General features: G+C 35.1%; 1 protein-coding gene across 1 annotated transcript in view; it reads right to left on the bottom strand.

Moving 5' to 3' along the window:
* The window catches only part of LOC126750963 (all trans-polyprenyl-diphosphate synthase PDSS1), an 85,670-nt gene that overhangs the window by 27,960 nt on the left and 44,520 nt on the right, over positions 1–13,190 (bottom strand). The window contains exons 2-4 of the mRNA XM_050460832.1: positions 10,827–11,060; positions 8,189–8,328; positions 7,089–7,230 (exon numbers count right to left, since the gene is read on the bottom strand). Coding sequence (XP_050316789.1) covers positions 7,089–7,230; positions 8,189–8,328; positions 10,827–11,060 — 516 coding nt within the window. The remainder of the gene's footprint in view (positions 1–7,088; positions 7,231–8,188; positions 8,329–10,826; positions 11,061–13,190) is intronic.

Raw genomic sequence — 13,190 nt, 5'->3', positions numbered from 1 at the left:
AAATTCATTGAATATTTGCAGTTTAAGAAAACATTATATCTAAAGTCGTGGTTTCTTGAAAGTGTACTTCGAAATAATTCTAATTAGATTATTAACTAGAAAATTTCTTTTTTCTATAAAATATAAAGCGTTTTTAATCATATTTTAACCTAGCTACCTTTAGCTAAAAAGTCGAGTTTTGACTCTCAAGTGTTAAACACTACTAAGAAAATTGGAGTTAACCATATTTTGGTTAACATTTTATGAGCCAAAGAAACACTTAATAATCGTAATAAAGACAAAATGTTTAACTCGAGTTTATTGACTTTTAAATATTAAACACTACTATTAAACTCACTACTATTAAACTCATAGTTTTTTTAGAATAATTATTAAACTCACTTCAATTAGAGTTTCTCAAACATCCAAACAGAACATGTTAGTTGTTAATAAACACAAAATGATTAACTCGAGTTTATTGACTTTTGAATATTAAACACTACTATTAAACTCAGAGTCTGCAATATATAAAATATTAACTAGCTTTAACTAAACACCCAAAAGGAAAAGTTGTTGATTGTTTATAAACTCCATATATTTAACTCGAGTTTATTGACTCATGATTGTTAAACACCATTAAAAAACTTGGAGTTTACGATACAAAAATTTGTTAACCGCATCTTTTGTACATCGAAAAATGAATACTTGTCAATAATTCATAAACACACAATTATAAAATGGAGTTTATGGAATTTTTTTAAGAAAACTCATTAATTAATAACCAACCCTCGTACATGCAACACTACCTAAAAATTAATTAGCTTTTGACTTGGCAGTCACTGTTTTTATCATAGATTCTAAGTTATTATTATTAAAACTGAATGACACAGACGTTACGAAATAGCCGCTAAATATTCGAAATATGGATTTTAATAGATTTTATGGAGTATAACCAGGGGCTTATCCAAAAACCACATCTCTTATGGATCAACTCAACACATGTTGGTTAATTTTTCAAGAAGTATTTTTTCCCTCAGTCCGGGTCAAATTTGATCGCATGTCATATCATACATTAAAAAGCTTTAAATTTCTAATGGTAAAAAACACTTCTAAGTGATAAACACCGTAAGGCTCGATAGGAGCTCGTCAAAAAATTTGAGCATTTCATCATCGAGATTATTGCAACAAAATTACTGGCTCCGTTAAAACCAATATTAATCGAATAAGATTAAATGGGCTCGCATAGATATTTACTGATAAACATTTGGTGTACAGGTCGCAACATATGCCCAACCATGAAATTTGGAGGTGAGTCACTGAAGGATTCTGAATGTTTTCGCGGAAATGAGTTGGATTTACTTCGGCGGATCGCTGGTATAATGCGCGTCACAACTTTCATTAATATTCTGGAGAACTCATATCTACTAAGCCTGGATTTTTCGGACTCAAACGTAGACAAGGATATATTTTCATTCAGAATAACGATCCGAAACATACCGCAAAAATTATCAAATCGTGGTTTTGGGATATTGAGATTAAGCTGCTCGACTTGCCCCTCCCCACCCCACATATTTTAACACCATTCAGTACCTATGGGTCATTTAAAAATGGAAAATTTTAGCCGAAAGGAAAAATTCAAAGACTATAAATGAATTGTGGAAACGAGACCTCCTAGCCTGTTATCCAATTATAGAGAACCTTATAAATAGTATGCCAAAAATGATGGAAGCAGTAAAAAGTCGTCTGCTGACTACACAAAAAATTGAAAAAATGTGAACCGAAATTTTGTTTCAATGGACATCTTTTCAAAACACAGTATTTTAAATGAATTAAGTTTGAGTTTTGAGTTTTTCGTTTCGGAATTTTTTTACATTATAACAAAAAAGTACTCGGAAATTGTAAATAAGACGGCAAATATTTAATTATTAGTCAATATTTATTTTGCCGCCTTCAAAGTATTCCCCAGCTGATGTAATAAACATACGCCAACGATTTTTTCAGTCTTCGAAGCACGTTTCTTAAACACTTTTTGTGATGGCCTTCAGTTCCTTCAGCGAATTTTGATGTCTTCGATCGATTGGAAACGAGTTCCACGGTGCGACAATTTCAGATTGGGGAACAAGAAAGAATCACACGGAGCCAAATCTGGTGAATACGGTGGTTAATAGATGGTATTCATTGGGTTTTTGGTTTTAAATTCGGTCACAACCGAGCCTCAATGCCCTGATGCATTATCATCGTGTAAAGTCCATGAATATTTCTTCCACAATTCCTACCCTTTTCGACGGATGTTCTCACACAAATGCTTTAATACGACCAAAATATACCGCTTATTGACCGTCTGTCTCTCCAGAACAATTTCATGATGCACCAAACTACGAATATCGAAGAAAACAATGGGTATCACCATGAGCATAACTGTGTTTTTTCCCCTCCATTCCCATGATTGTTGACTTGTTTGCATGTCAAACTCATAAGCCCATGTCTCATCGGCAGTTATAATGCTCTCCATGAATGTGGGATCGAGATTCGCACGATCAAGCATGTCCAAAGGTACAGTCGAGTCTACGTAACCGGAACGGACGCGGATTTTTATCCGGTTAAGGACTCTCAACAGTCAAAAAATCAACCAAAATCATTCGAACGGACTCTCAAGAGATGTCGAGCTCTCTTGCCATCTCTCACTTCAAATTTCCGGATGCATTTTTGTCACAATGTATAACAACAATAATACAGAAAATTCAATAGTACCTAATAAACATTGTTATTATTTTTCCACCCTGCTACTAAACATACTATATTACCATAGTTTTTTTTTAATAATTTTTTAGATGTAAGAAACATTATGCATCTTTCGCGTGGCAGAGAGACAAACAGCACAGTAAAACCTTAATTTCCATTACCTAACACCAGACACTTTTCAGCTGCAACAAGGTAGGCAACTTTTCTGTAGAGCTCCAACCAAAACAAATCACTTTTAGGTATATGGTCCACCACTCCTAGAGTATAACCTGCTTAAGCACACTATTTAATGCCATCAGTATTATGCATAGCCGAATTTCGTAATCGCTTGCGATAGCCATGGAATTGACAAGACAGCCAAATTTATAAATATGTCTATGGCTATGAGTATATATCAAAGTAAGTACATATGTATATGTATATGTATGTATGAATACATGTATGTATGTATGTACATACCCACTGCTTTCCGCTTTTTGGCAAATTCAGGCGAACATGAACACCGAGTTGAACACGAACCCGTTTTTAGGCGGCTAAATTGCACATTTTCGATTTGTGGCACATGTACCAACAACAACAACAACTGCAGCAAGTGCAACAAAACGCTTACACATGCAACGTTTGGCGGCAGCAATAAAACAGCTAAATAATCGACTTGCCAAAAATGAGTGCAATTATTCCAAAGCGAGTCGGTCCACATATGGCCCCGCCAATCGAAGACTTGCTATCAGTACCGCCGTGGGTAGGGGCATGGTGACACCAGCGGCTACCGACAATTTGTTGCAACATCGACGTAAACTTGTTCTCATTTCCCATATCGGCACGGCTCGACTCGACGCAGCAGCTCAGCTCGGCCAGGGACCTTCAGCGAACGTTTAGGAAATTTCTGCCAACCGAAAATGGATACTTGCGGCCAAATCCAGCAAAGATCGGACGAATTAAAGTAAATAATAAATAAATCGTTGAAAGGCCTTAAACGCCAGTTGCTTGACCACGCAATTGGCTGACAGTTAGTCAGTTAACTCAGCTTGTTGCTGGCAGTGACAACGAGTTTGCCCATTTTGACGTTGATTTTCAGGCGGTCAATACCACAACACTTGGCTAATTTCGATGTTGCAACCAAAAGCGACGTGGAGTAATGAAAACGTTTCGCGCAAAAAAAAACCAATAAGCAAAACCAGTCCAAAGTAAATTGAGAATTTAGAAAAATTGTTGGTTTGCAAATGGGACGTAAATGCTCGTATAATCTTACACTATTAAACAATTACGAAAATAACTGCACTTTTATTAACAGCAATTAACACGAGCGCTGAAACGGTATTTTAGACAATCGCTTTTTGATTGGCTGTCAATTGTCTCCTTGAATTGAGTAATAATATGCACTTTGTTTGGAATGGTGTTAATAACGGTAATATAGAAGGTTTGAAATCGGGTTATAGCCCACTCAGACTATCAAGATGTAAATTTTGTTACTGTCTGCCGAAATGGCGATGTGGATTCCATCAATAATGGTAGTATTTAGATACCATGATGACCATGATAATGTCTTTGCAACGTTTTAATGAATTTCCGTTCGACTTTCCGAAAATCAGTTCATATCTAGGAGGTTATGTCAGCTAAAATAGCAAATTGAGGATAACAACTTAAACGAAGTATCAAGTGTTTGCTTGAAGATAGAGAGGAACGTATACAACTAAATTGTGCTTACTCTTTCCGAAAGAAATCTAGCAAGAGTTCTTATTATTTTTAGTTTTTCTACTTACATCAGGTGGCAAGGCCAAAATAAAACTAAATTGAAAAATTTCCGGTAACTCGTTATGTTGGGCAATCTGTAGTATTTTTCACAGATTCACTTTCTGAATAGGTGGCAACGCTATTTTAAAAAATATTGTAAATTAAGACTATTGGGAAGCTTTTCTTAAATTTCTCATGCTTGGCATACTGTAATAATTTTTTTCAGTTTTACCTGTAACAATAGGTGGCAACTCTGTGCCAAAAGATATCTAATTTGATAATTTTTCGGAATATTTTCTTAAATTCCCTTATATGTATAAAAAATAAAATTTTTATCTATTTTTACTGTTCTCAACAGATGGCAACGCTATGTAGATTTTATTGTAAATTCAGGACTTTTCGAAAGCTTTCTTAAAATCCCTATGTATACCAACATTTTGTGCTACTTTACATTTTACTTTGCATGTACAATATTACATGCTTGGATATATGGCAACACTCTTCTAAAAAACTTTTAAGTAGAAGCTCATCTCAGTACTTTCTGAAGCATATTTTTAAATATCGTATGTTTGATTAAGCTTTCGTAATGTTTTCGGACTTTTCTTACCTTTTCTGATAGATGGCAGCATAGATGGGCATACTTTAATATGTTTTCAGTTTTATTTTTATCGATGGGTGGCAACTCTGCGCCAAAAAAATTTAAATTTGAAGGCTTTTCGGAATGTTTTGCAATTTCTTTTATATTTTACACAATGTAATTTTTTTCATGTGCCACTATTTTCGATAGGTGGCAACGCTATGGCGATTTTTTTGCGAATTCAAGACTTTTCGAAGGCTTTCTTAAAATAAATACCGATACACTTTGTGCTACTTTTTCAATATTACTAGCTTGAATATATGGCAACTCTATTTCAAAAATTTTTTTAATAGAAGGTCATCTGAATACTTTCTAAACGATATCGCTAAATATCGTATAACTGATTAAACTTTCGTAATGCTTCGAACTTACTTTTTTTCTATAGATGGCAGCATTGATCTACATATCGATCGAGTATTTTTTTCAACGTGTGGCAACCCTGTGCAAAAATATATCTAATTTGAAGAATTTTCGAATATTTTCTTACATTTTTTATGCTTTATTTTTCTCTTTTTTACTGTTTGCGATAGATGGCAATCCTACCTAGAATTTGTATGCCAATTAAAGACTTTCCAAAAGGCTTAATTAAAATGTTTGGTATGTATGTATCTGATGTTAATTTTTCAGTCTTACATGCTTTAATAGATGGCAACGCCATTCCAAAACATGTATATGGAAAGTCATTTAAAAACTTAACTTCCAAATATTATTTTTCAACATCTTGTGCTTGACTAAACTTTATACCCCATTTTATAGGTGGCAACCCTGTACAAATATATATTTCATTTCAAGACATTGCTTTACTAATATTTTGAATTCTTTCTGTCCACAATTACTTTGCTGGATAGTTGGTAACTCTGTTTCGAAATATGTCTAATTTGATACTTTTTGAAATGATTTTTCAAGTACTTCATGGTTGATACAACATCTTTCTTTTCAGAAATTTTTTTAAGATATGTAACAAATATATTCAAAATTGTTCCAATTCAAAAATATCAGCTACGTTATCTGGCATTTGACTATTGATTACCATCTGTTCTGAGCTGTGTCCCTCTTGATCGGTTCCGCGGACATACATAATATTATATCTGCCTCGAATTCATCTAGAGAGGTTCCTGATTGAGCGAACATATCTGTATTTTTTTTTTTTTGCCGAAAATGTTCCTGTGGCCGAGAACTCAGATTGTGGACACGTGGAGTTAACCTGTTAGTGAGCTTATAGCCTTCCTATATTTTTTGACTACGCTGCTAATAATCTTTGACGACGACAAGGCTAGCAAAGCTATCTCGCCAGCTGTGCCTTTGATAGCTTTTTGAATACTTCCGTGGTTATTCAGTAGCACTCCTCAGGACTTCTCCATGCTTTATACTTCCGCTTGGAAGATGCCAGCTGAGTTTGGTATGCAAATAAAGTGAGAGATATCAAAATACTATGCCATAGCCCCGTCTCTACTCTGCAGTCCATTTTGGGCCCGTAATAAAGACAGCGATAGTATCTCCGTGCACTACTAAACCTCTTTTTCATTCCCGTCTAGCGGGTGTGCTGAGCTGTGAGTAACCATTAAAGTCCAACTTTGGTACCCAACTACTTAATTTTTATAGCTAACTTAAGCAAAATAGTAGTTATACTAAAGTGTGCTGTTCAGAGTTCTACGAAACTGCGAAGCTTATAGCCATATTTCGACGGTTTTAGACCTCTAAATTAGTTTTAAATAAGGTAGTACTCCAAATCTCAGCGTGTGATGTAATACCGCCTATACAAAAGATTTTCCAACAAATTGTTGCTTTTATTCTACGCAAAAATATTAAAAATACTTTAGAAATACCACAAAGCCACAACAAAATTTAGTGTATGTCTTTTTAATTTGCCAAGCCTTGAAAAGGCATACCATTATACCAATGACCTTCACTAAAGGGCAAAGCAAATCCACGCAAAAATATTCCCCTGCTGCAAAATAAATAGACAAACAAATGCTGACTGACATTAGCGACTCACCTTTTTGTGATTCCACAGCGCGTTCACGCTTGGCTTGCCGCGACGAATATCCGATTGATCGATGACATCGTCATGCACCAGACTTGCCGAGTGGACCATTTCCGAGAAGAGCGAGATGAAACGTTGTTTGTTCACTAAATTGCTAAAAAAAAAGACATTAAATAATAAAATAATAAATAAAAGGCAACAAACAATGGCGGAGAGCCGCAAGGTAGCAGAGAGGCACACAGCAGCGGCAGCTGCCAGGCAACAGTGAAATGAATGAAATAATTTCTGTTTAATTAGCACCGTTACGCTTAGGCCAAACTAAAAGCGAAATCGCGCACAACAAACAAACAAAGCCGCAGCCAGCGCACGAACACACTTACACGTGCAAGTGTGCAATGGTGGTAAAAATCGTTAGTAATGGTGGTGTTGGTGCCATTGGCGGCTTCGAGGCGACCGTGTAACCTTTCGCAAACACCTTCAACAGGCGCTATTATAGCCGGATTTATTGGCCGATGCGCATTTACGCAATGTTGCACACGTTGTAGTTTTTCTTTGTTAACAACAACAAACATGTAAATGTTAACTAACAGCAAAGCAAATAAATGCTACCCATTAACAGCATGAATTTTTCGGCAGATCACTCATACGCCCCGCGCACCAAACTCAATCGAATGAGGCTTTATGTAGCTTTTCAGTGCTGTTGCTGTGCTGGTGGGTGCAAAAATGCAACAACAAACTGCTTATTAATACAAGTCTTGAAATTTCAAAATGAATGAAATTTTTAAATGTGTATTTATGGTACTAAACGCGCCAAAATGAATTGCAAAGCGCATTAATTGCGCATTTCATCGAAATAAATTGAAATTATTTATTTTCTGCACATTTTCAAGTAATTTTAATTTAATTCAATTATTTGTTGTTGCTAATTTTTTTCCTTTTTGCGGTTTTATAACATTTTATCATATATTCAGTGAAACTCTTTTAAAATTTGTGCCTTTATTATATTCAATCGCTTGAGCGCTTTTAATTTACTATATTTTCATTTAATTTGTTCCGCTCTGCTATGCCACAAGTACACTGCCGCATAAAGTACGCTTTATGTGCGCGCTTACCTTGATTCCTTATTCAAATGGTAGTTGATCGCTCTGGCCATCAGCATGGTAACCATTGGCCGCAGCGCTTTGCCCTGGCCGTCGAAGTAGTACGAGGCGATCTTATCGAGTTCCGTCTGACTCGTGCCCTGCCGCAGGAGCTGCACAAAGAAACAACAATAATATGAGGTGAATGAAAATGAATAATAATAGAAAAATATATATATTCATCACATGCCCCACTAACTAGCTAAATTTTATTGACAATTAAAAACTCATTTTGCATTTAGTTAAGGGGCAGCAAAATTGCGTAGTAAAAACTGCAGTTCCTACACTCAAGCAACCAAATAATTCTCAAATTTGAATTTCAACTATTTGCGTATGCTAAATTGCGCTTTCAAGGTGTTGCGCACACATAAACACACATATACATATGTACATTTATGTGTATAAGCAAATAAACCCAAAATGATTTACTCATCCGTTTGAGGTCTAAATAACTTCTTACCATATTATAGCGCGACAAAATTCCCACAACCTCACATCGCATTCATCAAGTCAGCAATTTAAAAAAAAAATCAGTCATCTAAATGCCGAAAGCGTCCTATGTTGTCGCTTTTGTGCGCCAACTATTGCCGCACTTGGCGGGTGTAAATAAACTTAAACTTAAACTTAAACTTAAACTTAAACTTAAACTTAAACTTAAACCTAAACTTAAACTTAAACTTAAACTTAAACTCAAACTTAAATTTAAACTTAAACTTAAACTTAAACTTAAACTTAAACTTAAACTTAAACTTAAACTTAAACTTAAACTTAAACTTAAACTTAAACTTAAACTTAAACTTAAACTTAAACTTAAACTTAAACTTAAACTTAAACTTAAACTTAAACTTAAACTTAAACTTAAACTTAAACTTGAACTTAAACTTAAACTTAAACTTAAACTTAAACTTAAACTTAAACTTAAACTTAAACTTAAACTTAAACTTAAACTTAAACTTAAACTCAAACTTAAACTTAAACTTAAACTTAAACTTAAACTTAAACTTAAACTTAAACTTAAACTTAAACTTAAACTTAAACTTAAACTTAAACTTAAACTTAAACTTAAACTTAAACCTAAACTTAAACCTAAACTTAAACTTAAACTCAAACTCAAACTTAAATTTAAACTTAAACTTAAACTTAAGCTTAAGCTTAAACTTAAACTTAAACTTAAGCTTAAACTTAAACTTTAATTTAAATTTAAACTTAAACTAACTAAAGCCCACAAAATACAGCTTGTGCAAAAACTGAAGCGCTCGTCCTTCCAAAACGACATCGCTTCGCTCTATGGGCTCTTGAAAAGTTTCAAGAAAATCCGACCTTTTCGATTCACCTATGAGGCCCCCCATTTCTGGCTCAACGGCTATATAAACAAACGAAATAGCAATAGCAAACAAACAGGCAACGGTTTGCTGCGGTTTGTTGGCCGGTGGAATCATAGGTGCATATTTCTTCAAAATGATGCCAATAAGAACGTAACCGTCAATGGTGACCGTTATCGCGCCATGATAATCGAATATTTGAAGCTTGTTATCTCGCTGGCATTTGGTTTCAACAAGACGGCGCCACTTCCCACACATCGCAGCAATAAGTGGATTTATTTAGAGAACACTTCGGTGAGCGGATTATTTCACGTTTTGTGCCGGTCGATTGGCCACCAAGATTGTTTGATATTACACCGTTAAACTTTTCATGTGGGAATATGTAAGCCTACGCGGACAGTCTCGCTTCGATTCACGCGTGTCATTCACTATTTACCAGTCGAAATGCTCGAACGAGTCATCGAAAATTGAACTCAATGAACGGACCATCTGAGACGTAGCCGCGGCCAACATTTGAAAGAGATAATCTTCAAAAAATTAATGCTAAAAACTGTTCTTTCGAATGATAATAAACTTTCCCCATTAAATGTGAAGTTTATGTATTACTTCTTAAAAAAAAAGTAGGCAGCCTCGAAATAGATAATTATTTTTATTTTTATGTTATGAGTTGCCAAATCCCGAAATATAAGAAACAACCCACGTATTAAAATCAATTGAAATTTAAAAATTGTATACTGTTTCTAATAAAAATCAAATATGCGCAAAGAGAAAAAAAAATTTATTAACTTTTACTTCGTGCAATTCGTTACATGTAAGGATCGGCCGAGATCCAAAAATTAGTTCCTAAAAGAGCCAAAAATTATACAAATAAAAAAAATACATAAAAGGAAATATTTTCAAAGAAATTATTATCTGTAGACATTTAGTTTAGTAAGTTCATAAACATCTCAGTAGAATTTAGCCACTAATTGGTGGGACGTGGTGGGATGTAGTGGGCAATTGATAAAAGAGACAGAACATATTTACAAATAATTGTTTATAAACAATTTAAAGTTAATTTCTCCTGAGTGGTATGTGGTAAATAACTTTAGTTATATAGAAGTAAGTACTTAATAGTAAGTAATTAATTCGAGTCATTAGTATACTAAAACTCATGCTCATTTCTTCATTTCACACACACTTAGACGCCTAATCATCGAAATGAAATTGCAATAAATCATTACATCATGTTACTAGAAATAGCTGAGGTACATTTCTCGAGAAAGGGAGTGATTCATAACTACACTTACGTCTCTGACGTCATCGTAGAAATACTTCAGATCGTCTTCGAGTATGATGTACGGATCGATTTGGATCTCTCGCACGGGACCAGCCGGCTGTTGTGTGTGCACCGAGCTGTATTGGCGGCAATTTCTTGTTATTATTGTAGAATTTGAGCTTTTATTATTTATATTTGGGCTGCCAGTGGTTGTTGTGCTGGTGGGGCTGCTGCTGCTGCTGCTGTTGCAAGCTGTATTTGTGTGCTGCAGAAAGAATGAAGGAAGTCAAAAATTAAAATTTATATTAAACAATATTTCAATATACAAGTATAATACACATATATAGATATACGTATGTAAGTAAGTGTGTAAATAATATGATGAATGCTAAATAAGGCTATTAGCAAATAAACAAATGTGACACGGGTGCTAAAAAGTTACGAAATTACTTTAATTTGCCGCAAATGAGAAAAGGTTAAATAATTTCATTTGCTGCCGTAAACTCGACGGCATTGCGACAACAAGGAATTAGCAACACGCCAAGCCCACAATTTGCAAGTGTGTACAACAAAAACAACAAAGCTGCCGATTAAGAAATGACACATCATCTTGGCGAAACCATAAAAAATCGGAAGATTTTGAAAAGACTAAAACAAAAAAAATCGCACACATACACACCCACAGCGCTTTTTGTTGCCACAACCGCCGCGCAAAAGCGTGCCAAACTCATTGTAGTATTGCAAAGGTTTTTTTGTTGCTTTCAAAACACACAACTCCGCACAACAGCAACAACACAAACAATCAGTGCCGCAGTTAAGTGTTGACGAATTAGGGAAATTAGTTTGGCATAGCGAGATTAATAACTGGAAAATTGCACCGCGTCACACACCCAACGCAACACCCACCGCTACACCCATGCCTACCGATGTACACACCTACATATGTACATATTTTGCCGCTAAGGGCATTGTGGTTGGCAATTTGACGCACATTCTCTTTGCGACGCAAACACAATTAGCGAGTGGTACACTGAAGTGGAGAGTGGTTTTAGTCTAAAGGCAGGTGCACAAAGAAGGCTTTAAGGAATGAAGATTTTATAGATACACAAGGTGTAGTATGTAACCATTTTACTCGACTAGAGTGGCAAATCCAGAGGCTGTGAGTCTATACTAATACTATAGGCATGTAAAGGCTGAACCACTTCAAGGTTTCCTACTTTTTTAAAGAGAAAACAAAAAAAACTTCAAATTTAATGGGGAATGTTAATTAACATTCGAAAGAACATTCTTTGGCATTTCACATCACATGATGTTGGTGGCCAATCGACCGGTCCAAAACGTAAAATTATCTGCTCACCGAAGTGTTCTCTCAATAAATCCATTGATTGATGCGTTAATTTTGAAGAAATATGGACCGATGATTCCACCGGCCTACAAACCACAACAAATCATTGTTTTTTTTCTGGATGAAATGACAGCTCTTGTATCTCTTCAGTTTGCTTTTCATCATAAATGCGTTAATTTTGTTTGTTTACACACCCATTGAGCCAGAAATGGGTCTCATCGTTGAACAAAATTTGGTTTGAAAACGCCGGATCTTCTTGGAACTTTTTTAGAGCCCATAGAGTGAAACGATGTCGTTGGGGAATGTCGAGCGGCTTCAGTTCTTGTACTAGTTGTATTTTGTACACTTTCAAGATATCTGCGAAAAATGCGATAAGTCGTTCCATACGTCAGTCCAAGTTACTGCGAACGGCACCAAATCGACTCTCAACGATTCACGCATGATCTGTCAGAAAAAGGCTATTGAAGAAGTACCTATACTTGGATCACCCGTTATTTATATGCATGTTTTCATTTATCAGCCACACGACGACCTTGAATCAAATTTGCCAATCACGAATATATATTTATTTATGAGGCTGACGCGACTAAAGGTAGATCAAAGGGTTACTGTAATATTGGCAAAAGTAAGAACAGTTCCGTTATAAATTGCTAAATTATGGATAACCAAATGTAGAAATCAATTCCATCGAGCAACTGAACAACTTATTCAAACTCTATAAGGCTCCGCGTAGAAGGCTATAAACGCCTAGACTCAAATGATAAACAACCTAAAGTCATCTATATGACATGGATCCATTATACTTGTTCAATTTTTATTGATTTTCCGAAAGTTCAACGAAGAGCAGCCAACTTAGCATGAAGTACTTAAGACTTAAGTAACGTAAAATTAGACTAGAGTTGTTTAATCTAATAGCTCGATTGAGAGAACGCTAGCACAATTTTTTGAATAGATTGCACAGAAAACCAGTGGAATGTCAACAGATTAATTTACAATCATTATAAATGTCAGCAATGATCAATAAATACTGATTCAGCTAAACGAAGAAAG

This window comes from Bactrocera neohumeralis, chromosome 2, assembly GCF_024586455.1.
Source record: "Bactrocera neohumeralis isolate Rockhampton chromosome 2, APGP_CSIRO_Bneo_wtdbg2-racon-allhic-juicebox.fasta_v2, whole genome shotgun sequence".
Taxonomy (NCBI): domain Eukaryota; kingdom Metazoa; phylum Arthropoda; class Insecta; order Diptera; family Tephritidae; genus Bactrocera; species Bactrocera neohumeralis.
Note: the sequence above shows the minus strand (reverse complement) of the source record. Positions and strands in the feature narration are given on the sequence as shown.